The 25,220-nt window shown below is 45.1% G+C and overlaps 1 protein-coding gene across 7 annotated transcripts in view; it reads left to right on the top strand.

Annotated features, from left to right (window-relative positions):
- Window positions 1-293: 293 nt before the first annotated feature.
- PLEKHD1 (pleckstrin homology and coiled-coil domain containing D1) overlaps window positions 294-25,220 on the top strand; it is a 30,385-nt gene continuing 5,458 nt past the window's right edge. The window contains exons 1-12 of one of the 7 annotated variants that reach the window (XM_068193240.1): window positions 294-905; window positions 1,106-2,167; window positions 3,484-3,633; window positions 4,023-4,120; window positions 11,320-11,413; window positions 12,354-12,443; window positions 12,950-13,026; window positions 17,775-17,866; window positions 20,651-20,703; window positions 22,664-22,758; window positions 23,679-23,772; window positions 25,041-25,219. In XM_068193240.1, the coding sequence (XP_068049341.1) occupies window positions 3,592-3,633; window positions 4,023-4,120; window positions 11,320-11,413; window positions 12,354-12,443; window positions 12,950-13,026; window positions 17,775-17,866; window positions 20,651-20,703; window positions 22,664-22,758; window positions 23,679-23,772; window positions 25,041-25,219 (914 nt within the window). In that variant the 5' untranslated portion in view covers window positions 294-905; window positions 1,106-2,167; window positions 3,484-3,591. Of the gene's footprint in view, window positions 2,168-3,483; window positions 4,121-11,319; window positions 11,414-12,118; window positions 12,215-12,353; window positions 12,444-12,949; window positions 13,027-17,774; window positions 17,867-20,650; window positions 20,704-22,663; window positions 22,759-23,678; window positions 23,773-25,040; window position 25,220 lie in introns of those variants that run through there. The other 6 variants (XM_068193237.1, XM_068193238.1, XM_068193239.1 and 3 more) reach the window with 6 other exon arrangements.

A 25,220-nucleotide genomic window follows, 5' to 3' on the forward strand; every position in this document is an offset into this window, starting at 1 on the left:
GTCCTAATTGTAGTGTCTGTACTTTTTAAGGCCTTGCCTTCAGTGATCGCAGCAATGGTAGGTGTAAAGAAGCATTGAATGTGTATGCAAGAGCAATTGTGGTCTCTGTGTGCATGTGCGAGGCATTTTATGAACTTAAGATGAAATAAAAATAGGGGTTAGCCAGTTCTGTTTTCCTGGATATGTATTTATTGTTTAAAAGTTAAAGTTCCTGTGAATTTGATCAAAAGGAACAAAGTGGGTAGAAATTGGTGGACAGCAACCAATAATGAAACCTTTGCAGTTGAGAAACACCTTGTGGATTGAAATCCAGCAGCTAACCTGTTTTTAGAAACTTGGAGAATTCAGATATACTAACTGGTGTTGAAACAGCTAAAGAGTGTGTTTCTCCAGAATGGGCAGCCCTGGATTTCATTTGCTCCTTGCTGGACTGTTTTGTCAGATCTGTAATGTGTTGGTGGTTCTCTGGGTGTTGGCCTGTCTTAATATGTAGAGGTATTATATTTCCCCCTCCATTATTCTGCCAAAGATTCTTGCTTCAGTAAACTGGTATCTTATAGCGGTGCTATATGCACAGCAAATAGTTGGATTAGTTATGACTCCTGGGCCATCCAGTATGGATCTGAGTGTGTTTGAAGGGCTGGGACTGGTGAAGAGCTTTGGCTGGAACAGGTCACTGAGACTATGTAATTCCTTCCAAGGGATGATGGTAAATCCCTTGGGGTTACACATCTCTAAGGGTGATGTCTGATGGGGTTGCAAATCTACAGAGGCACATGACTTCAATGCCATTTGCTGAGTAACTTTTCTTTGAGTTCTGCAGAACAGCTCAGACTTCCCATCTGACACTGAAAATTTAATCATTGTGCAAAAGAAACATGCTGTGTTAGTGTATCTCACTAGAGGTGAATTGATGCTTTTCTACTTAAAATAGCCTCTGCACACAGCTATGCACCTAGGAAGCTGCAGCATCACTTTGGGGAGTACATATGACATTTTGTCTTTGCAAGAATGATGTATCATAAATGAAACTGGAGCTGGACTTGACTTCTCCACATTGTTTAGGTACCTGCTAATAACTCCCATAATTGCTAATGTTTCTCAGGGTTAAAAATGGCCATGGAACCTATCAGAAGCTGTAAAAGCAAAGGGAATCTGCCTTACTGGAAGGTAAGATCTGAATCTCTCCAACTCTGCAGCGGCTCTGATCCGTCTCAACTTACTGGCCCCAGCCCAAGAAGCAGTTTGTTCTTTTCTGCATGACGCAGTATTGTCAGCCTGTCCAGAACACGAAGGTGTAACTTTTCACTTAAAAAAAAAAATAAATACGAGCGTCCTCAGCAGCTGAAGTTAGCCAGTATGTGTCTCCTTAAACTAAAAGGGAGCTGGAGGGTGGCCTGTGATGAAGGCACATGGGGTAATTATTGGGCAGTTCCTGTGCAGGGCTGAGAGTTGGACTTGATGCTCCTTGTAGGTCCCTTCTGACTCAGAATATTCTGTTAAGAAGTGTTACTTCTGTATAGCTTGCACTGCTGTCTGCTTCAAAAGTTTATTTTTAGCAAAATTTTATTGGCTTGATGTGTAGGAAAAATAAAGACAACATATTAATAACATAATTGCCATACCAGTGCAGCCTGTTGCTCCAAAGAAAGGTTTTCTGATTAAAGGTCCAGTGCTGTCTCTCAAGGATGTACAGAAGTGTTTTCCCCTTGATTAGATTAGTACACACTTAAATGAAATGTTAAAAGAGCCATGATTACTACAAATTACTGTGTCCAGACACCAGCAGTTAAAAATTCACCTTGCTGCTATCTACTGCCCCTAGCATTGCTGGTCTGTCACATGTCAAAAGCGAGTTGCTCTTTCTCTCCCCTGGCCTGTTGACTTTAAAGAACTTGCTGTAACTACTCAGTGCCTTGCTTATCTTACAGGCCTCCAGAGGAAAAAAAAATTCACTTTTTGATGTTCAAGCTAGAAACCTCTTTACTCTCTTAGTCTGTATAAGTTCAAAATAAGAAAGAATGAAAAATAAGTAAAGGGTGAAAATCTGTCTCCTCATGGCAGGTTGCTGCTGTCATATCTTTGCACTGTTGGTGCAGTACAACGGCAGGGGCACTGGATCATCTTTACATGGGAGCATTATGGCTTTTCACTGGACATTTATACAGTTAACTGAGGCTGAAGGGCCCAGAATTATTTTTACCCTTTGTGCAACATAATTTGAGGGAAAATTTTCCTTCTCCTGGTTATGAGTAGTATTTCCTTCTTGGTGCTGTGTACAGAATGGCATCTATGACATTAGTGCTTCTCTTCTGCAATGCAGTATTATATTCAAGAGTTAGAGCTCAGATGAGATAGAGGCAGTATCTGCTGCTCTCTTCTCCACCCTCTGCCTTAATGTCACTCTGTAACGGGACATGTCCTGCTGCCTGGGGCATGTCCTGAGACCAAAAGGTTGGTCAAAGCCAGGGTGAGAGGAAGTAACAAATCATGGAGTTTGCTGGCTCTCTCATCTATTGATCCAACTGTGACTTTTATCAGGGACCTGCATCTCTAATTTCTCTAATACTGAATGCAGCCTGTGAGCCTGGGGCAGGCTGTCTGCATCTCCTCTCTTTAAGATGCTCTGCAAGTGCCTCTGACTGTATAAAGCTAAGTGAGCCCATGTCCTGTGGTGTGACCTAGCCTGTAGCAAATCCCAGGTTTCTGATCGGGGATGGGGAAGGATTATGTGTCTGCATTGTGTTTCTTCTGAACAACTGCATGGGGAATGGTTGACAGCAATTACAGCACCAAAATATATTCACGGGGATGGCACAGGTTTAATCAGGAGCAGATACCTCAGCATATATGGCCTACATGCCATACAACATGTATGTGTCTGTATTGGTTATAGGATATCCCAAAACTTCAGATGCTTTAGCAGCTGGGATTCTTCCCTAAATTCTAATCCTGGAGGGGAGGCAGGATGCAGTGAAGAACAATAAAAGAACCTGCTTTCCTGTGGGCACTGCAAAAGACAGGCTCTTTTGGAGAACTGTGTATCTGTACAGGGAGAAGGGGTTTCAAGAAAGAAACAAGGACATAGAGAACCAGATTAAAAAGCTTGCTGTGGGAGTACTAAGCAGGAGATGAACGTGGACCTGAGCTGTGTGACACATTCCTGTGTGTCTGTGTTGGGGCCAAGAAGGAGCTGGTACCTAAGAGGCAGGGCAGAGGCTGTTCTTGCCACCTCTCCAAGATGCAGCAAAGCATGAAGGCAGGCAGAATTTTTTGCTGTAACTTTGATCAGCAGTGGCCCTTTAAGGCAGAACAAAGTGTACAGTATGGACACTGCCCAGTCCAAAACCAGCAGCCACGTGAACTCTCCCCAGGTGGGCAGTGCCAGGTTGGCACAGCAAGGCCCCCTTCACCCTCCCCAATGACAGAGGGAGTCTGACTGAACTTGCTGGCTCCCACTCACTCTGCTCCAATTTTCCTCAGGACAAATGAGAAGAACCTGTCTCCAAGTGCAAGATTTTGGGAATATGTGTCAGAGATGCCTGTCAGTAAAACATCCATCTTGCCCTAATTTCTTCATGGAGTGCTGCAATGTCGAGTGAAATAACCTTCCAAGCTGGCTCTGGTGCAGAGGTATTTTGGCTTATGTTATTGCTGAGAGCTTTCTTTCTGACAAGCTCTTTCTGCCTCTCTGTGTTTCTGATGTCTGACTCTCTTCACTCTTCTTTTTCCCTTGGGCTGGGATGTGTGCTGTTTGCAATGCATCAGGAAGTAATACGCAATGAGAAAACTCTCATCATCTGTGCATCAGGGAGAGAATTACTGAGTGCTGAGCAGTCAAGTTATTGATTCAAACCAAAGCCCAGTCTCTCTGTCTGCTGGGCTGGTTACATCCTGCTGGTTCATTGCATTTAATCGGATTCCCTGAGCTGCCACGCAGAGGGGGTGAGTTAGAACCAGATCCATCTATAATGTTTGCTTCAAAATCCAGCTCTGTATCCCCTTCTCCGTCCATGGAACAGGCAGATTCCGATGCTCTGGACATCAGCACCAAAGTGCAGCTGTACGGTGTGCTCTGGAAGAGACCCTTTGGGAGGCAGTCAGCCAAATGGTCCAGGAGGTAAGCCACAGTTGCTGAGGGATGCTTGGGTGAAACACAAAGCCTAAGGGTTCTGGGGTAAGTTAAGAGACTGAGTGCCTGACTCTTCAGCCAGGCAGAGGCTAAGGGTAAAACTTGGGGTATAGCTTCCCTGCTGTTCTGAGTCTGCTTTACACACGTGGCTCCCCATTGTGCTCTCTTCTTTATCTGTCCAGACCTCGTGCTATGTGCACTTCAGGGTGGTAATAGAGACTAGCTGCCTCCTCTGAAATAATTACGATCCTTTCATGAAAGGGGAAGAATCTGTTCATGTATTTTGCCTCTAAACTGCCCAACCTTTTTGTTTTGGGACTCAAAGCTCTTTGAGTCCTTTGGGTGGGCTGAGCTGACTGCATGTGGGTCTGTAGTGTGTGTGTGTGGTCTGCAGGGGTCCGTGCACAGCTCCAGTACTGCTGTGCTGCCTGACAGTGACAGCATGCTGGGAACAGCACATGCAGACTCTTCCCTGGGGAGAAGGTGGCACTGAATTCTCTCCCATCTGGTGTTAGGGAGTTGTAAGCTGCTGTATGTTGTCTATCAGCAGCCAGGAAGTTTGGTGCTGGAAAACATTTGCTATAACCTTTAACCAAGGACAGAAATATGTTCTGTAATACTGAAGTGGTGGGTCAGTTTTAAGTTTAAAGTTAGTGTAGTTTCTTAATGCAAATCACTGAATCTCTGGCACTTACCTTTTGTGGGTAAGTACCTTTGCTGCAGTCTGCAGTGTAGATACAAACAATCCATTTCTAAAGCCAGCTTTCCCAGCTTTGCTCTCTGCAGTAACCATAGTGCTGCCCAGTCTGTGAAGATGGCATAGCCTGAAAAAAAAAGTTATTTGGAAAGCAGTTGGTTTTCCAAAGTAACTTTCCATCAGTTTGGAAAGTTATTTGTAGCAGTCTTTGACCGGTGTGTATGTTTTATTCCCCTCTGTGCCAAGAACAGCCTATTTTCACCCAGAAAAGAATTTGTGCTGATGCTCCCTATTCAGCTCCCAAATATTGATAAATAAATGAATTATGTCTGGAAACTAATGTGATTGTGTTATGGAAAAGAAGTGGACAGAATAACAGAGGGGAAGGTAATTTCCCATGGAGGAAGCATTCTTAAAAGGCTCTCCCTAATGAAAATTTCTTGCAGGCAAATGGCCCATCTCTGTTCCCTCTGTCATTATTTATTTAGTGCTGTTCTATTCCTAGAAGTCACCCCCATCTTCGGCAAGTGGTAAATATTTTAGTGATAGCAGCTGGGAACAGAAGGGGAGGTGAGTGTGGGGCAGGGATGATGTGGAAGATTAGTTGCAAGCACAGCAGCTGAGGGTCCTGGGGGACCAGACACAGGTCAGTTCAAGTTGAACGTAAAATCTGTAGGGTTTGGAAGGAAGTGAGTACTGGGGTAAAAAGAGGAACAATATGTTGTTGGTTTGTTTGTTTTATCATGGGAGATACTTGATTTAAAGTGAAATAACCTTGCATGGTATTATAACAAATCATTATGGGGAGATAAGGAGCTATTCATTTATTTTCCCCTCTTTCTCCCCATGCCCAGCAACACATAGCTGGTCAAGTACGTTTTTTTTTTATGAAAAGGAGAAGAGATATATCCCAGTCCAGTTAAATAAAGAAGAAAGATTGACTATATCTCGATGTCATTGATGACCTGGTCTCTGATAAATGTAGGTTTTGTCCTGAAATCTTGGACAACAGTACTACTCCCACTCCCAAAGAAAGTCTTTCCAAGATATGAGAGATAAAACTGTGTGTAAGAGGAGGATTGATCTCATCATGCCATCAGCCCACATAGACCCATCAGAGGATGGGTCTATGTGGGAGATACATGATATTAACTGGCTTGATCCCATTCATTTGGCTGTAGCAGCAATACTTCTGGAGAAACTGAGAAGAAAAGCAACTGTTTCAGGGAAGGATGGAATCTGACTAGGTATCAGATCAAGGAAAAAGTATCCAGGCATGGTGTCCAGTACTTTGGTGATGGAAATCCCAGGTTTTGGAATTTCACAGCAGTAGAGGTTATGCAGAGAGGAGGGAGGAAGAGCAGAGCCTTGTTTTAGTCTGGGCCAAATCTGATGGCACCTGTGGAGACAGCTGAACTTGACCTGGGGCAGCTGTCTGGAGCATTTTCAGTCCTCTCTTTTGTCCATACAATGGTCTGCTCTGAAGCCCAAATATAATATTTGCATGCTGCCTCAAGTACTGTCTGAGAGTGGGATGGATGCTTCTGGACCAGTGTGGCTGTGTTTATGTGCTAGGGCTGACATCTGAGCATGGTGCCTTTCAGAGCTTGATTTTTAAAATGCCATTAGCAGCATCCTAATGCCTATCCCTTAAAGAAAGGGATGTCTATTCCTAATATGAATTTTCTTTCCTTGTAAAATAATATCCTTCCAACAGAGAAGCACCTGTCTTCTGAGTTTAGTGGTGCTTTTGACCAGTCTAAGCTTGGATCACTGCTGAAGAGGCTGTGGAAAATCATATTCTCAGTCCCCGATTAATGGTCCTCCTCTTCCGAAGAACTGCACCCCATTCTTCCTTCCAATGCCTGACAAGCAATTTAGTATCTCCTACTACAAAAGTTTTACTGGTGATGGCACCAGCCTGGCACAGAGGCAGGAGTGAAATGCATAATGTGTGTACCCACCCTGGATTGGCATGAATAGGGTGCTGTAGCTTTCCAGGACGGAAATGGCATATCCTTCATTCCCATGAATAATCCCAGTCCCATATAGAAATGTCAGGCTCTAAACTGTCACCATCCATGTCTGAGACTTTGGGGTTCAATGGGACAGTGCCAGGAAGGGGCATCTCTTTGGTGGACAATTAAACATCAGAAAAGCAAGGTGAAGCACAAGAAGAGAGAGAGCAAAACACAGAATATGGCTATGTCTCTCCAGAAATCCATCAGAGATGACAGGTTGGAAGGGGGGAAACACATCACAGTTAAGACAGAATTTTTTGTCTTTTCTTGAAGCAGTCCTGTCTGTGGCATTACAAAGCAGGCACATAACCTTGTTTTCCACAGTGGCTACTAACAGTCACTGCGTGTGGTCACAGGACAGATGGAAAAGCTAATTGTTCAGGGCTGCTTTCTGCTCAGAGCCCCCCGGGAATCGCACAGCTGCAGAGCAGCGTGCGTGGGCAGCACAGGGCAGCAGGAGCTGCCGAGACAGCGGGGCTGCCAGACCTTGGGCTTCCCTCTGGTCCTTGTAACCTTCCCGTTTTGCTGCTTGCTGTCGGGAAGCATCCTGAACCTCTTCCCGCTCCCTGCCAGGCAGGCGGGGAAGCCTGGAGCTGTCGGGAGAGGAAGAGTGAGGGGCAGGTACTGCGAACTCTGATCTTCATGCTGACAAAGATCATTTGCCCATCGGTTTCCTGAGCTATCCCCGGGAATAGAGCACTGGGCTGATCTAGTAAATGGGACTTGCCCCCTGTGCTCTTGGCCCAGAGAAACACCATCAGAATAAAGGACCAGGGAGCTGCTGCAGTTTTATAGTGTAACTACTTCATCTGGGCCATTGTCATGTCAAAAACTTGTACAAAGATTAGCTAATTAATTTCATTAGCTCTCTGTGATGCAAAGAGCACTTATTCCACAGAGATCGGGTATCTCAATTTGTCCAGTACAGAGCTGTTGTTTCTGCTTTACATCTGAGTCACTCAAATTGTCATGATTCCTCTGCTATTCTGGTTTAATTACACTGAGGTTTCAGTGGTTCCTTACTGCAGGATCCAGCAGCAGGGATGGGTTTGGACCAGAGCAGCTGACCACAGGAATGGCACTTGTACCATGTGGTGCCTGGGAGTGTGGCTGTGCCAGCCTGTCTCACCTCTCACACCACTGCTGCTGTTCTGAAGGTTTTGAACTCTGCTATGGTTTTAAATTGCTTTTTTTTTTTTTTTTTTGGATTCTTGTTTGTATTAAAAATCTTCCCCTGCCTTTACAGCACTCCCTTTTCTCCTGCTGCCTCATCTGTGCCTAATTCAGACACATGTTCAGTGTCTCCAGCCCTCCAATCACAGTCCTAACGGGGTGTCTCTCCCCATTCTCCCTTAACCATCTTTTCCCTTTCTGCTCTTACTCACCTGGCTGCTACTGAAGTTTTCAACCTGCTCTTGAGTCTTGTAACTCTCTCCTCTATTATTTTACTTCATCCCTTTTTTAACCATGCTGCATCAATTGCCCCTGGATTCTTGCATGGAGGCTTTGTCCTGAAGGTCATTTAAAGTGATGGTCTTGGTTGCTCTGGTGTTGCTTTCCAGGTAAGGATAGATGAGGGAATATAATCTGAGCATACATACCTTATGTGCACAAGCTAACCAGATTTTCAATGCTTTTCCTTCATTACTTGCAATGGGATTTTGTTCTTATCATTTTTTAAACTCTTATTTTGTATATTTTCATTCCAAATCCCCATATTTTCTCTCCACATCTGTGATGTCAGGGGTCTAAAAGTTCATTTATCTGTGAGAGACACATCAATTTGCAGAGATTTGTGCTAAGATTTGTTCTTACTTTTGCTTTGATTTTGGTTTCCATTGAAGCATAATTTATAATATGAGGATTGTCAGCACTGAGCAATAAAAAGTACGTAACAAACTAAACCCTGGGGATTAACATTCAGATTAAAAAATCACACAGAGTTAAAGATCAATATCTTTACCTGTCTGGCAAATTTTCTTGAGATTAGTCAGACTGAATAGAGTGTTGAAGTCATGATTTGACTTTCTCTGTTTCATGTGGTGTGTTGACTTTTGGCATCTCTAGATTCATACTTGTGCCCACAGTATCTGGCTGCCTCTGACTCACTGGACCAAGCACAGGCCACTGGACAGGCAGGTTTGTTCATTTAAGATGTTATTTCTGAATTTATTGTGCAGATAAGGCAATTCTCTTTCCATTCTCTCTAAAAAATGAAGTCCTCCTTGAACTAAGCATAGAGTTGGAGAAAAAACAAAGATGCAGCTACTCAAAGGAAAACTTTCTTATAGAGTCTTATAGAGTTAATGACCAGAGATGTGAAGAAATTTAATCAGGAAGGCACAAGGCTGCTGTTCACAGAAGTGATGTGGACAGGAGGAACCAGGAACAAGCCTTGTCTGCTCTCTGGAGGTCTCTGATATCTGCCTTGTCAAAGTAGATTGACAAAATTCAATTTCCTCTGTAGTTGTGAAGGTCAGTGACAGGAGAGTTTGCCAGGTGCTCTGCTTAAAAATACCTTTCAAATTTCTCCCCACCTCTGATGTCAACATGAACAGATGAGAGGGCAAGGAGAGGAAAAAAGTTGGGGAACAATAACTGCTGCTGGCGTTTGTACATTCTGAAGATTTCTGGATGTAAATATGCACCTGTTTGTTGACTGGCACTTTCCAACACTTTGGAGAAGGTACAAAGTGGTCCAGAGCTTGAGTTTCCTGCAGACTTTGAGAAGTTTAGCTTTGTTCTGCGTTTATTTATTGCCCCAAGAGCCCGTGGTCTCTGTTCCCATGGCATTTGGCAATTTCATGTGGTTTGCCAGAGCCATAGCAGAAGAGCAAGAGACAGAAGCTGATGGAAGCAGTAAAGTTTTCATCCAAGTAAAATATCGATAATAATTATTATTAATAATTATATCTATAATTTTATTATGATTTTGATAATTCTCTGCCAGCTTCAACATCTTTCTTTAGTTTTTGAAACTAAACTGGTACCAGATTGCTGAACTCATCTGTACTGGAGGCAGGAGTTGGCTCTATCTGACAACCCATCCACTTCAGGAGAGGACTGGGGGGAAAGGGGGCACAGGAAGGCATTGGAATTGTCCTTGTGGATCAGCCCCTTGGCCTGCAGCCCATTACTAATGGTGGCTTCAAGAAAAGGTGCAGCAATGCCCAGTCTGCACAAGTTCTCTTATTCCCTCCCAGAAGTGGGAGGGTTTCTTGGGAATGTTCTTATTATTCACATAAATGCCTTATCCTTTCCAGTTTCCTCATGATCTCTTGTCCTCAGAACCACATGAAAGTGACTAACACAGATGTGTTTTGTGAAGTGTAAAAAGGCATTTTAAAATAATTTTCACCTTCTTGTCTTTCACTTTCTTCCCAAATCCCTCTTTCTTGTGTCAGAAAATATGTACAGAACAGAACAATACATTTTCTTTGGCATTTACTCTTTTGAAACCTCCCTATTACACTTGTCCCCATTTTTTTCCACTTCTCTTCATAATTTTTGAGTGCTGCAGAGATTTAGACCAAACTGAAACTAAGTCAGGTATCTCTCCCCTGTACCACTGCCTGCAGAGTACGTGCAACCTCAATTTTTGAAGAGAGGAGGGACCCTCCCAGGGGCATTTCAAAAATCCAAATGAGTTAAAGGCGGCACTCCTTTAATCATAATTTTGAGGACACACTCCAGTAAGTTAGAGGCTTGGCTTGCAGAAGCTGTGATATTTTGTGGTTACTGTACAATGATCACCAGAGCATACTTAAGGCTAAGTGAGCAGAACAAGGCCTATTTTAATGTTACACATATGAGGAAAAAAAAATTCAATTTCCTCTGTAGTTGTGAAGGTCAGTGACAGGAGAGTTTGCCAGGTGCTCTGCTTAAAAATACCTTTCAAATTTATTTCTGCTCCTCAGTGCTTTGGTGGCCAATTTTTGCCTCAAGAGTCACTTGGGGATGCTAGGCTGTGATTCTCTGTTAGACTGGAAACACTTCCCTCTGGCTTATGCTGAGATGGGAGAGAAGAGGGTGGCAGGCAGCATATTGCAAAATAAGCATTTAGTTGGTCTTAGCCCATGCAAGAGACCCTTAAATAAAAGAGCAGCTGTCTCCAATAGGTTGAATTCAACACATGAGCTAGAGAGGGCACACACGTAGAGGTGGCAAAAGTCTGTGGTCCCGTCTGGGGCACAGAGTGCTGTCCCAGTGCCCTGAGAGCATGTGGTTCATCCTCAGCTCTGGTGGGTGCCTGCTGGGGTGAACTGCAAACACAAAGTACCTGAACTTGGCACTTGCTGTTAAGCAGGAGCTCTTGGCTGTGAGCAGAAGTGAGGCACCTCACCTTAGCCTCAGGTGGGAGTGGTAAACTCTCCTGCTCAGAAAGCAGCTTTAGTTAGGTGGGGATTTTCTTGTGCTGTGAACCACAACATCCATTTCACCAGAATGTATTTCCCTTCTCTGTCTTAAAGGTTCTTCATCATTAAGGAAAGCTTCCTGTTGTACTATGCTGAGAGTGAGAAGAAGAGTTTTGAAAACAATAAATACTTCAATATCCATCCCAAGGTGAGCAGTGTTTGCACAAGGAGGGAGTTACACTGTTTCTAGCATCCCCTCCCTTCTTCCATGGGCCCAGTAGGTGATGAAGAGCTAAGTCCCAGTAAGCCCCAAACATCTCACAGGTCCAGGGAAGCCTCAAAAGAGGAGGAATCATGTTGATACCTTTTCAGGATATTCAATGATTCAGCAGGCATATGACTTCTATTTTTTTTTTTACCTGATAGTAGATATATTCCCTTATTTTCATGATCTAATCAACTAATCTTGTGGCTATAAAAATAATGTTGGCAAAGCCAGTGGTGGGGCTAGGAGCTCCATTTGGCCCTTGTTCCTAACCTGTACTTGCACTTGGCAGAAGCTGGTGGCCCCCCTGCCCTCAGTACCTGAGTGGCCACTGGAGCTCTGCTGCCTGGAGCTCCACAGGGGAGCCTGTGCTCTGAGCTGCTTTTGTCCTCTGCAGTCACTGCAGACTGATGTAGCACGTGAGCTTCCAAAGGTGCTGATTTCACCCATCCTGGTTGTCACAGCAGCTGCCTGCCTGCCCCACACAGCACGTGTGGGTTTTGTTTTTTTTTTTTTACAGTGACGGTAATGAATGCACAGCCTCTCTCGTGATACCACACTGAATCTGCAACCTTTGCCCCTATTGGGAGATCACTTCCTCCTTGATGAAACAGTTTCTGCTTCCATGTTCTAGCTAACAGCTTTCCCTCCATGCTGAAGGCAGGACTACCATCTTTAGTCCCTTCCAGATACTGGCTGAGGGTTTCCTGGTGGCAATGAGAGTCCCTCTGCTTTGCAGGAACTGTGTGTATTGCCCCTCCCAGGGTAGCCAAGGCAGGGCACGGGCCAACAAAGTGACTGAGAGTGAAAGTTCAGCCCTTAGTTAGATGATAGTTATACTTTGATTTTTCTGACTGGTTAGAGTGCTCTGGTTTATCTCCAGGGTGTCATACCCCTGGGAGGCTGCATTGTGGAACCCAAAGAAGAGGCCAACATGCCTTATGCCATAAAGATCTCTCATGAAGACTTCCATGTAAGTACATTTCTTTTCTTCTAAAAAGCTCCAAACACCACAGAACAGGTTAATGCTGATGAGCAGAGCTGGATTGGCAGACTTTTCCCTCCCCACCAAGGTATGCCTACCCTCTCTGGACAGACTATCCTGAGAGCAAGGGTGACTTTGCATCCCAAGTCCCCTCAAGACTTTGCTGCTGCTGCTTTGACAACCAACAAGGAAACTTGCACTTTCTGGTACCAGGTTTTATGATTCTAGCAGACCAGCGGACAGATTCTCAGGAGCCCTAGAGCCCATGTTGCCCTATCAGTATTATTCCTGCTGTGACTGTGTGCACACTTCCCAATGTGTGGTAGGCCTAGGTTGTATTTGCTCCCGTGTGATGCTTCTTGTGGAGGTGGAAAGCTGTGGTGGGCTCTCCTCCCACCACAGCTGTGTCCAGTTCATGCCAGGAGTGCACAGAGGTGCATAAGGCACCAGCCTCTCTAATCTGGGTTTTTTTCCCCTCCCCTCCCCTCTTCCAGGGTAACATTATTCTAGCAGCCGAATCAGAGTTTGAGCAGGCTCAGTGGCTGGAGATGCTACAGGAGTCTGGAAAAGTGTAAGCTTCTTTCTATTCCTTATTTGCTTTGATCTGCTCTGTAGGTGTATAAAGGATAAAAAGAGAGAAGCCTGACTAGAAGGGCTATGGGGAGTCAGACAAACTCCTGAAAACCAGTGATAGCTTTACTTGCCTCCTGGACCCATCCTTACTCTAAAGGGGAGTCCTCTAAAACTGATGCAAAGCTCCCCACCTTGTTGTGCAGTGTGTGTGCAGTGTGTCTCTCTGCTCACCACCCCAGGCTGTCATCTGCCAAGTCCTGATACACTGAGTTCCATCTGCTATGCCTCTCTTGTGCCTCAGAGAAGTGGGACCCGGGTCTGAATGGGAGCCCTCCTGGTCCATTTTGTGTGGGAAGCAAGGTTTGCAGGCTTGATGGAAGTGGGGTTGAGACAACTTCTCCATATGAATTTGGGATAAAGTAAGAGCAGAACAGGCAAGACATGAAGCTAGCGAGCAGCTGCCCATGTGGCTTTATGTCCTGCTATGAGCAGGGACCTCACCAGCACAGTTTTGATCAATAACAGTAATTGTGCTGCAGTTCTGTGTCGATGGGGTGTGCATTCCTTCTGCCCAGATCTGCGGGTGCTCAGGCCATGCAGCAGCAGGATTTGGCCTCTCAAAACAGTTTAATTGTGAAATGCAGAGGCAGCCTAAATCCCAGGAGAAGGCAATGTTAGCAAAGCATTTCCAGCCCACCTGCAGGGGTGAGAGAGTGTGATTGCTGTATGTATTCAGTACTGGTTCACACTCTGCTGAGAATGCTGGACAGAGACTTGCAGTTTGTTGGCCTCCAGCTCTGCACTCCCCCAGCACCCAGGAGACTGACAGTCCAATGAGCAGCTGTCCTGCAAAGCCAGAGCAGGCCCCTTCTAAATCTCAGCAGATGCAGGAGGAGATAACAGTAAAACAGGGATTTGAATTTCCCAAATGAGATATAGAAACTTCCTGGGTTTGTAGGGAGAGCCTACCATTCAGCTCTGAGGCTTAAAGCAATGAGCATTTTGCTCTGCCCTTCTTGGCTGCATTACAACATGTGTAGTCTCTTATCACTGTGGGGACAGAAGCTGTTTAACTTGTAATACCAATGTGTGCATGTATGTGTACATGCTAAGGTAATATCTCAGTTAATTTCAAAGTTGTGAGGCTCAAAATGTAGATTTTTTATTAATGGGGAGCCTAATTTTTGGTGGATCAGCCCAAGCCAAGCTCTGTGCTGCAAGCTCTGTGTTTGGCTGTGGTTCTGGGGCAAGCTGTTACCTCTGTGGTAGTGTACGAACTACAACACAAAGATGTCCATTGAAGTTTCATGGGAGCAGGAGTCCTGTGGGACACAAGACCCAAGGCAGAGATCTGCCACCCCCTTGGCACGAGCAGCCTTGGCCACTGCAGAGGAGAAGTGACAGACACAGTGTCAGCCCTTGAGCAATTTGGAGATTTTTATTGAATAGCACGGGTCTGCACTTGCCTTTGTCAATGTTAAAATAAACTATTGCCAAGGACAATAATTTGAGGCCAAGTTCATCTTTCAGGTGTGTATGGGAGGGAAGGAGGAAGGCAGCACAACTCAGGATGGGTACACACAAGTAAGCCCTGCACTGCTGCATTTGTCACAGAGCCAGCCTTTTCTCTAGCCTGTGCTTTAATGTTCCAGCAGTAGCATTCAAAACAGAAGCTAGAAGTGGCTGCTATCATACAGCAGACCACTTGCACCTAGTTGGAATGCTGCCTGAGACACCTTTTCTCCCCTCTGTGCTTTTGTTCCTGCATCAGAGGATGGTGCAGCTCCAGTCCCAGTCTCATCAGCACTGATGATAGCCTGCATGTGAGGAAAAGCACAGATGATGTGATTTAACAGGGTCAGGCTGGGAGCTCAACAGCAGTCAGAAAGGCCAGCATGGGCCAATAAATTGATCTGCAGTGAATAGAAAAGCTGGAAGAATACAGTTGAATTATTCTAGGCAATCTGTTATAGTGTTATTTTGTTCCTAGATGGAGATTGTACTGCCAGTGGCACCACAGCACTTGCTAGGGATCATTCTGTTGTTTTCATAATTCTTTAATGTTGACCAAAAAAAAAAAAAAACCCAACAAAAAACCCAAAAGCCACAAACAACTTTAAAAGAAAAAAAAACCAACCCCAAAACAAACTCCGTAGACTGAGATATGTACATAGGCAAAGGAGGAAAAACAAATCCAGGCTGGGAAATATCCTCTGTCCATTGTTTCGATTTTGTCCACTGCCTTTTTCCATCTGGGTCATGTGTATGTGCCTGCACCATCACAGTGGTGATGCCTCCACCATCACAGTCTGCTTGGTGATCCCTTCAGTTCTTCACTCCTTTCCAAACCTCCTGCCCTGGTAGGGAAATGGCTTATCCAATGCAGAGGGGAACTGATGGTATCCCCACTCTTCCAAAGTGCTGTGGCTTGGACTTACCACACTTGCCAGATTGTGAAAGCTTTTTGGAAATGCATAAAGTCCTGACTCCCAGACTGCCAGGCTCTCTTCCCACCCAGAGGAGCTTTGCTGCTGCTAGTGGGGGAGAGGGGCACACATAACCTCTCTGTCCACAGCAGCATTCCCTGAACTGGTAGAAAGTAAATTTGGTGGGCAATGCAGGAGAAAAACAGTAACACAGTACTTAAGTCCTGCGGACTATGAAGTGCTGAATGTCTCCAAAAATTGGCTGGGGGTGCTACCAAGAAAGGTAAAATGCAGTGAAAGCTAAAGAGATATTCCCAATGCTGCAGAAGGATTGGAACAGACAGTGATTGAGGTGTATATGTGATGGAGATTCTCTATAGCTTTGGGGTCACTGGTTTTTTTCAGGTAGAGGTTTCTACTTGCCCCATGAGCCTTCCTGGCCCTGTGCTTTCCAATACTTTAAGCAATGTAGCTTTTTTCTGATGAAAACTCACTTGGCAAGAAATACAAAATAAAAGAAGCTCTTGCTTGCCCCTCAGCTGAAGGTACCTCAGCTGGTACCTCCCTGTAGCTGTGGTTGCATCAGCACTGGTTCCAGCAGATGTAGGAATAAAAGCTTAAATGTTACATGGTGATCCAAGTGCATTTTCAAAGTCACACAGCAGTGGGTGCAGTAACCTTTGAGTAATAGACAGGGAAATGTCTTGTTAGTCTGGGGAAGGGAGGGAGCACTGTAAAGGTCAATCTGTAAACAGACACCTTAAAGGCTACAGATGTTTTGAAACCCTCCATGTAATCATATGAGAAACTCTGCCATTCCCCCCACTCCCATCTTGAGTGTTTGCTTCTCTGGGATCAGATTTGCCCTGTAACAGGGAATGTTAGTGAGAAAACATATTCACACCCACATGTTCTCACTCAAGATGAGGATGACTACCTGTGGGCAAAACAGCACCTTTTAAATTAGCGTTCTAATTTCCTCTCTACTTTAGAAATAGCCTCATTAGCTGACAAGAAACACATATATCTGCAAAGAGCTTGGGCTGCTGGAGCCGGGAGCTGCCTGGTCCCTGGGGTGGTGTGTGTTTAATTTATTCATCTGGCTTTTATAAGAGGCAAAGCACAGCTTGCCTTGAAACAAGAGATTGCCAAATTAACAGTTTCCAAAAAGCTACAATTTCAAATCGTTCACAAAGAGGCCCAGTACAGGAAGCTTTACAGATATTTAATATTTATAAGATCCCTTAGGATTTAACAAAGATGGCAGAATTTCTTGGCAACAATTACTGTTCCTGTATGCACATCTATATAAACATATTGGAATCAGTTTTATACATGTTTTAATGTTATGCATTTTATATGTTATTCTACATGTATTTTAATTTTTTTTTCCTAATGAAACATGAATAGAGGTGAGCAGCAAACACCATTTCTGGTTCTGTTTTTGGTGTGCTTGTCCTTGATGTTTAATATCTGTAATTAAAGCCTAGCCTGTCTGTGAGCTCAATCAGTAATGGGTATATGCTACACAGGCACTTTTTTTAAGCTTTGCTTCATAAAGTGTTTAAGAGACCTTGAGATCCTCTGGCCAGGGGTCCTACAATAACACAAGGTGCTCTTTGACTATGCCTGCTTCCTTTAACATTCTCTGCTTGCTAGCATCTTGTCTGGCTTTTATCTCTGGTTCTTCATTGTCAGGAAAAAGCACTTGACTCACAGTGTAGGGCCAGACACCAAGTCCTAGTGGCTTACAGCTTTAGCAGAGGAGGGGTTGATTGGTTCTAGGATGGATGATGGATACCAGAAAGACTAAAGGTAAAAGTCCATAGGAAGGATTCAGTAAGTGGTTGAAGTCTGAAGGGGAAGAGTGACAGACAGCAGCAAAATATTGGAAAGGCTGCAAAAGACAATGGTGCTGGCAGTGGGAAGTTACTAGACTTAAAAGCTAAAATCTGGTTCTAAAGTATGTCATTTAAAGGGTTCCAGGTACATCCTGTTGCAATTGGAGGCTGTGAATGTGCTGGGTTGGTTCGGAGAGCCCTCAAAATGAAGCTCATTATAGAAATTTCCAAAACATTGGAAAATACATTTGAATAGCTGTGAGGTGTTGACATACAGCCCATGTATTAAAAAAAAATACTGAATGCCAGGGAAATTTCTCCAATTCATTTGTGGAGAAAAAATTTAGAGAATTGTGGTCCCAGCTGATTCAAATCTGCAGATTTGAATTCCTTGGTTGTTTGCTAGGCAGAGTCCCCTGTCCTAGTCTGTGGGACCCTTAGCTCTCTTACATTGCCTGCTTTGTGTCTGCCCTCCCTAGAACCTGGAAGAATGCCCAGCTGGGAGAAGCCATGATCGAGAGTCTGGAAGCTCAAGGACTACAGCTGGCCAAGGAGAAACAGGAATATTTAGGTAGGCTTTTCTTACTTTGAAAAGCCATAAAGGCCAAAATAGTAATTTTGCTTTTCCTGGAGTTGTCATTGTGGTCAAGCCAAGCACCTACAAGTTTTCTCTGGATGAAGCTTTTGAGTGGTCAGCAGCTGAAATTCAGGTCTGAAGGGAGTCAAAACATGCAAAAGTTAAGGTGTCATCTGGACATCTGTGTGGAGTGTGAAGGAGGAACATGCTTTGCCCAACATGATGCAGTCCTCCATGGCTCATCTGTACAAATATTTGCCACCCCTGAGAGGTTTGGATGTGCTGGTTTCAGCTGCTCACAGGCAAACAGACAATACCTTTGTCTCCCTCAGTCAGACAGGACTGATACTTCTGAGGTTGGTCACAGCTTTTCATACGTGAGTTTTCTTCACCTAGCTGGTGTTTTTTTGGTCTTACTCTACTTGATCTTTGTGTTTGCTCACACTGTTCATGTTGGAAGTGGGAGTATTTACATGGGCCTGTTTGAGGTATCTAATGGCAGTGGCTAATTTGTCAGTGTAGACTGAGGAGAAAGAACAGATGAACATGAAATAATCTAGGTATGTAATCCAATGCCCTATTTAGGAGCCAGCCTCTGCATGGCCTGATACCTTGGATGCTCTGACTGCCTTGGGAGGTCCAGTTATCTCTTCCCTGCATTGCCTATAGGAAGAGCCAAGGGAGAGCAGCCCTTTTAACCTGGATGCCCTCTAAGTTACAGCATTCCCCAGGTCTAAGAGACCTTCTGACCTGGGGGCTGCAGGTCACAAGGGTGGGCCCACTGACTTGTCTGGAGAGTTATCTGCTTTAAATAAGATAGCAGAAATTTGGGTGCTTCAGGTTGGTGATGCCTTGAGCAGTGGCTCATGCTATCTACTCCTAATTGTCAAGCCACTGGAGGAATCTTAAGAAGCTTTTTGCATTTCTGCATCCACATGGATCAGGGCTGATCTCAGCATATGGTCTCACGTGTAACAGTGATCATAGCTCAAGTATCAAGGCATGTTTACTCTGTCCATCTGAACAGCATTCACCCATGTGAGGTGATGGATGGGCTCGTACATGAGGCAGGCAGGGAAAGGTGGTTCCACACTTGACAAAGGAATAGCATAAAGGATGCTGAAAGGAACAACATAAAGGATGCTGAGAGGAGGACCTGAAGGGACAGAAACAGGAGGAAAATTAGAAACAGGAAAGTTTCATCAAAACATTATTTTGCAATCACCAGAGCAAGTGAAAGGGCTTTGAAGACTAAAGAGCTCTTTAGTATGATAAAAAAAATGTGGTGAAGAAATAAAGGAATACACATTCTGTGGCAAACAGGAGATATTTGGGATATAAAATATATATTTCACTGGGTTCTTTGGTCCATGACAAGAACATTCAGAGCTGGTCAATTGTCACAGTTGGTTACTTTCTTTTGACATGAACTGTCTATTTCTATATAAGTTCTAAGGCTTCTGCCTCATTAGCCTTACCTTCAATGATCTGTGTCCATCCTGTAGTCAAGCTTTGAGGTCAGGCACTGTTCCTGGAAGCAGGTCAAGGTTCTCTGGAGGAACACTGCTCTGAGGAATTTTTTGAATCCACACTGAGTTATCTTCCACCCAGCTGGGATCCAGGTTGCACTGTCAGACATGGACATTATAGAAACCCATCAGGGCCAGGGCTTGGGCCCCCCAGGAGGGGCAGAAGAGGGAAGGCAGGAGAGCCTCTGTAATTACAGTGCATCTGTGCTGGGTTCTGTCCAGGAGGAAGAAGGAGAGACTGGGAAAGAAAGGCAGCAGTGGTATTCAGCAGAGCTTTGGTCATGTAACACTATTTCTCTGGCACCAGGAGCCCTGCTCTGGGCAGGAGGTAGAGGTCTGCATTCCTCCTAGAAGTAGTAATCCTGCCAGCAGCAGTAACCTTGTCAGGTCCTCAGTACCAAGGAAATCAGTAGCACCTCACTCACCTGACAAGAGGAAGATAGAAGTGCTGCAGTCAATCTGCCCCAGCTCCCACGGCAGCCTGGTGGCAGAGCTGAGAGCTAAACCCAAGGCTTGACCACGAGAAGCGTTTCTGTCTGGGCTCCTGTAAGCGTGGCTAAGAACTGCCCGAGGCAGAGCCTCTCAGCTTGGAGCTGGCACAGCAAAGGTGATTCAGGCTGCAGGGGGAGGACCAGAGCACAGCCTCTGCTGGGCGTGTGTGTCTTCAGTGGACGAGGGCAACTGATGTTGAGGGGAACTGCTCTGTACAGAAGAAGTTTGGTGGCTAAGTTAGGGATTGTTTTCTGGGCTTGACTGGGACATCCCAAGATGACAATAGGGAATTGGCAGTGCTGCCCAGAGGGCTAAGGAGAGGATGATGGGCTAGGCAGGTGAGGATGGGGCACTGAGCTGCAGGAAAACTGACTGCTGCTACATGTTGTGTGACCCTCTGCACTCACTTCACCTTTCTGTGCCTTGTTCTTTATCTGTGAAGCAGAGATAAGAATATTTTCCTGACTCAGAGGATGGTGAAGGATGGTTCATTAATGCTCTTTAAGAACATTAGGAAACCTTAGAAGGAGTACAAAGCAATATGCTTGTTTAGTTTATTAAGTTATTTGGCAGGAGGAAAGTTACAGAACATCCCATTAGTGCCATCTCAGCCTTTGGAACCTCCCAGACAGATACACACAAAGGAATAGGGAATGCTGCATTTTCAAACTTCACAAGGCCAGAGTTTCTTGTTTGTAAATATCCTAAGGATTTAAAATGCTTTTCTCTGTGATTGGAATTTTTTGTGTGCTTGCAGATAAACTAATGGAAGAAACAGAAGAGCTATGTCTGCAGAGGGAGCAAAAAGAGGTGAGTTCATCACAAGCCAATGTCCTTCAACTGCCATGTGGCAGAGCTGGGAGGTTGGGTCTTGTTGGTTTGAAGGCAAGTCAGTGTTCAGGGAGAGGGGCTTGTGGAGGCACAAGAGTCTCCAGCCAACCTCTGGGTCCGGTGGATGAAGAGAGGAATAATGAGATGAGCTGGGTCATGGAGGTGTATCCCTGCTCCCTTTCCCTGTTACTTTCCATGCAGCAGGTTTGTCATTATGACTCCAGGAGGACCAGGGAGGAAGATCAAATGAAAATCATACTGGATTGAATTACACAATTGTTATTTGGCAGATCCAAGGAGATTGTGGCAATTAAGACCCATCTCCACAGTTCGAAAGCAAGTAAACAAGTATTGTTCGAGCATAGAGATACTGTTGTGAGAAACAAGGAGCAGAAAAAACAATGTGGTTTGTTCTTTGGACACAACAGAGATGGGGAGAATAAAAAATGTTGCACTAGGGAAAAATCAAGACAGCACTTCCTTAGATGTGACTATTATACCTTAATTTACCTTAAAATAGAACAGTTTGTGTTGGAAAGGACCTTAAAGATCATCTCGTTCCAACACCCCTGCCATGGGCAGGGAGGGACACCCACTAAGCCAGGGTGCTTTATTAAGTTTATAATTGCATTTCAAACTATTCCTAGCTTATAATTTCTTAATATAATAAAAGTAGCACATCCTTATATTTACTGATCCAAATCTATACTGATTTATAGCACCAAAATAAAGTCATGTCAGGATAGCTGTGCAAATGGATTGTCCCATTACACTTGGACCGCCTGCATGGATATGGACCACCATATTAACAACATTGCAAAGTGCCTCATGCTCTTTTACAGTTAATCCAAAATGACTGTTGCCTCTCCTTAGGAAAAGATGGCAATGCTGACCTAGGCTTCTTAGGTCTATCTTTTTCTTGCATACATTTCTGGAGAGCTAAAATCCAAAAGTGGTTTGGATACTTGCTTAGGGCTAAGCTCCTTTTGCCTTTGCGGAGGGACATCTCCCTCTGGTGAGGTAGACTGCTGCACAGCCCACAGCCACGGGGGGGAAATGACCTTGTCTGAATATCTTGGAACAAATCTCTGCTCTTCCAAAGCCATGCCCAGTAACTCCATTGCCTACAAAGAGGAGATGGGGCTGGGTTAGTTTGAAGGAGTTTGGTGCTGTGAAGGACTGAATGCAGAATTCATTGAACTGTGGTTTGATCCTCTGGGAGCCTGAAGGCTTCAGAATAGTATGCTGGGAAAGCAGCTCGAACTGTGTACCTGCACCATGGAGCAAGAGTCTTATTTTGAATTTATCCAGTGCCAGCACTCTTTTGTGACTGGCATGGGCCTGTAGCAGGAGTTCTGCACAGCAACTGTGGCTGCAAGGGGACCTGACCATGAGAGGGACCCTTGCTGAATTTTGATTTTATCAGCACAAAGATAATGACAGGCTGATTAAACTGTGCAAAGCTGTAACTGAATGGTTTGTGTTTTCCTGCCCCAGTGGGGGTGAGAAGAAAGGCTGAGCTGGTAGAAGTATCACACTTCAGGCACAGAGATTCTGTGGCTGCTGCATTCTGGGGCTGTCTGGCTTTTCTGTATCTGTATAGGTGGGTGCCTGAAAGTAGTACAAATAAGTAAGCCCAGCATTCCCAGGGAGTTTTGAACCTTCTGTATATATGTGGCTGAGCTGACCTCTGCAGGGAGCATGTCTGAGATTTCCAGGTACTTGGTAACCTGGCTGGGACATCTGGATGTCTGAAAAATCCTCAGGCAACCTCAAATCCTTCTAATTGCCCCTAGACAAAAGTGTGGTGGAGTCAGACACCCTGTAGCTCTACACAGCTTGGGTTAAATGCCGTGTTACAAGTCCCAGGCATTGTGGACAGGGAAGCCTCTCCTAACTGTGTTGGCAGAATACATTCCTGTCTTCTCTTTCGGAGCAGGAACTCGAGCGTCTGAACCAGATCCTGGAAGCAGAGAAGCAGCGTTTTGAAGAGGTGGTGCGGGAGCTGCGGCTGGAGCAGGAGGAGATCAGACGGTACGGCAGCAGGGCAGGGAAAGGACACAGCTCCCACACCAGGCAAAGTACCACTGTGGTGCTGAATCCAAACAGTCTGTAAAATCCACCTGGTTTGTGCATCTGTAAGGAGATGCTGCATTGACCAAAACGGGAATGGCTGTGGGCTCTTTACCTGCATTTGCTATTGCTTGTGGCCAACAGAATACAGCTTAGCTTCATTTTGCACTCAGGCCTCCAGCAATTTAATTTCAAAGTGCTAGGACACAAGCAACCCCCAGATTAGTTGGGGTAGCATGGTAATGGACCGGTGCAAGAGAAGATTTCAGAGGCAATTAGTTCGGCTGACTGAGCGACTATCCAGACACCTGGATCTGGTTTTCCACCATCAGCAGAATGACAATGGATGTATGATGATGTTGCCTCACCAAGATTAGTTTTGTCATTTTTAAAGTTAACTATGCAAAATATTATCAGCAAATGTACTTAGAAATAGAAGGCTCAAAGTGCTTTGCCCCACATGTTGAAAGGGCATTTTTTGCTATCGCTCTTTTTTCTTCTTCTTTTTTTCTCCCTAAGTAACATCTCAGAAAAGCCAGTGTGATTTTGTAAACCATTTTTGTTCTCATAGGCTCTGCTTAGATGTGACTGCCCTGTCTGAGCTCTTTCAGTTGCAACCATGGCTCTGCCCTTGCTGGAGAAGTGCAGTAACTGTTGGGTTGGGTTTGATGATCAGGAGGCACAGTGAAGTTCCTGGACACCTGTAGTATCTCCAAGGCAGGATGTGATGCTTCCTGGCAAACTCCTGACTCTCCAGGACTGGCTATACCTACTGATGGTTGCAGATCCTGCACCAGGAGACCGACAGCCCGCATAGCCTGGGCGCAGTCTGTGGGGCTATCGTTCCCCTGCAATAGCTGTCACCTTTTTTGCTTCTTTAGGGAGTTGGAGCTCACAGCCCGCTCCCTTAAAGGAGTGGAGGAAGAGAAGAAAGAGTTGCGAAGCTTGACAGAGTCCTTACAGAACACCCTAGAGGTGAGTGACCGCTCCTCCCCTCTGAGTGACAGCATTTTGGCCTGAAAGCAATGCTGTCACACGGAATGAATCCAAGCCCTGCTAAGGCCAGAGTTGAGGTGCTGCACAGATGAACAGGTTCATTTGGTAGCTGATATGAACAGCAAAATCCCCTGCAGAAAAGGAGGAGAAATGACACAGAGCACAACTGAACCAAGATTTTCTCAGCAGGACCAGGTGGTATGATGGTAGGACAATAACCAGGATAAGCTGTCATTTAGGAAGCTTAGGTGGAACAGTAGAGAGAGAATTTTCATCAGATGGGCAGGCAGGCAGTCAGAGAGGCTGAGGAACCTTCATTGTGGGCTGTTTTCAGACTGTAAACAGCCACAGCTGATCATATAGTGCTGTGCTGACAGACTGGCTCTGAACAGCAAGCTGGGCAGGAGCCTACTGGAAGGCCCCTTCCAGCTAACATAACTGTAAGTCTGTGATGAGCTTTTTTTTTAACTGCACCTCCCTACCTTCTAGAGGAATTTGAAGCAGCAGAGGGGCATTCTTTGTTCACAGAAGGGAGCATGATTCCCTAGGAAATCATGTACCACATGGGAATCTAGGAAACAGAGTCTTGATGTATTAAAATCTTTCCTTACTGGTGGATTTGTGGAAAGTGTCTTTTCTAAATATATATTTTTTGTGACATTTCCACACAGTTGGCATTCTGAAGCTGCAAGGTCATCTTTAATGTTTGTGTCAGATCCTGCAAGTTTGTCCAAAAATCTGTCCCTTTGAGCTCTTCTCCTTGCCCTCAGTTATGAAAAAAAAGAACTGGAAAGCTATGGAAATACCATTCCTGCCCTAATTGCACATTGAACACTTCAGAGGCAAGCAGTGTGATTGATGTGTCCCATTGCCCACAGTTAGAAGTGCCACGGAGGGGGTGCCTCCAGCTCCCACTAAGGAGCAAGCGGAGCAGGGAAGGCAGAGAAGCTGCCTGCATCTGTGATGCACCAGGGAAGCACAAGGTTCCAGTCCCTGAGTTGTGTCCTTACTAGCATATCACATCAAAGGAGGCTGCTGGTTTACCCCTTCGTAGTGAAGGCTGCATTGGAGGCTTGCTCCCCGTGAAGCAGGTATGAAATGAAACCCAAATTTTGTTGTTCCTGTGTTTACCTGAATGAGGCATGTGGATGTAAGGATGGAGGCACTCAGTAAGGAAGAACCAGGCAGGAACAGGAGCAGAAACGCTAGACTTGGCTGATACTCACAATCTCTTGTCCTTCTTCAAGGAGCTCTCCCTGGAAAAACAACAAATGCTGGAGATGCTGGAAGAAAATGAGAGCCAGGTCCCACCTCCAACCAGCCCCAGCAAGGAGCAAAGCCCCATGTGGGGGCTGCACTGCAGCCTGCGACAGATTGAAGAGAAGATGCAGCAACTTCTGCAGGAAAAACTCCTGGCAGAGAAAAGG

Source organism: Anomalospiza imberbis, chromosome 6 (assembly GCF_031753505.1).
Source record: "Anomalospiza imberbis isolate Cuckoo-Finch-1a 21T00152 chromosome 6, ASM3175350v1, whole genome shotgun sequence".
NCBI classification, from domain to species: domain Eukaryota; kingdom Metazoa; phylum Chordata; class Aves; order Passeriformes; family Viduidae; genus Anomalospiza; species Anomalospiza imberbis.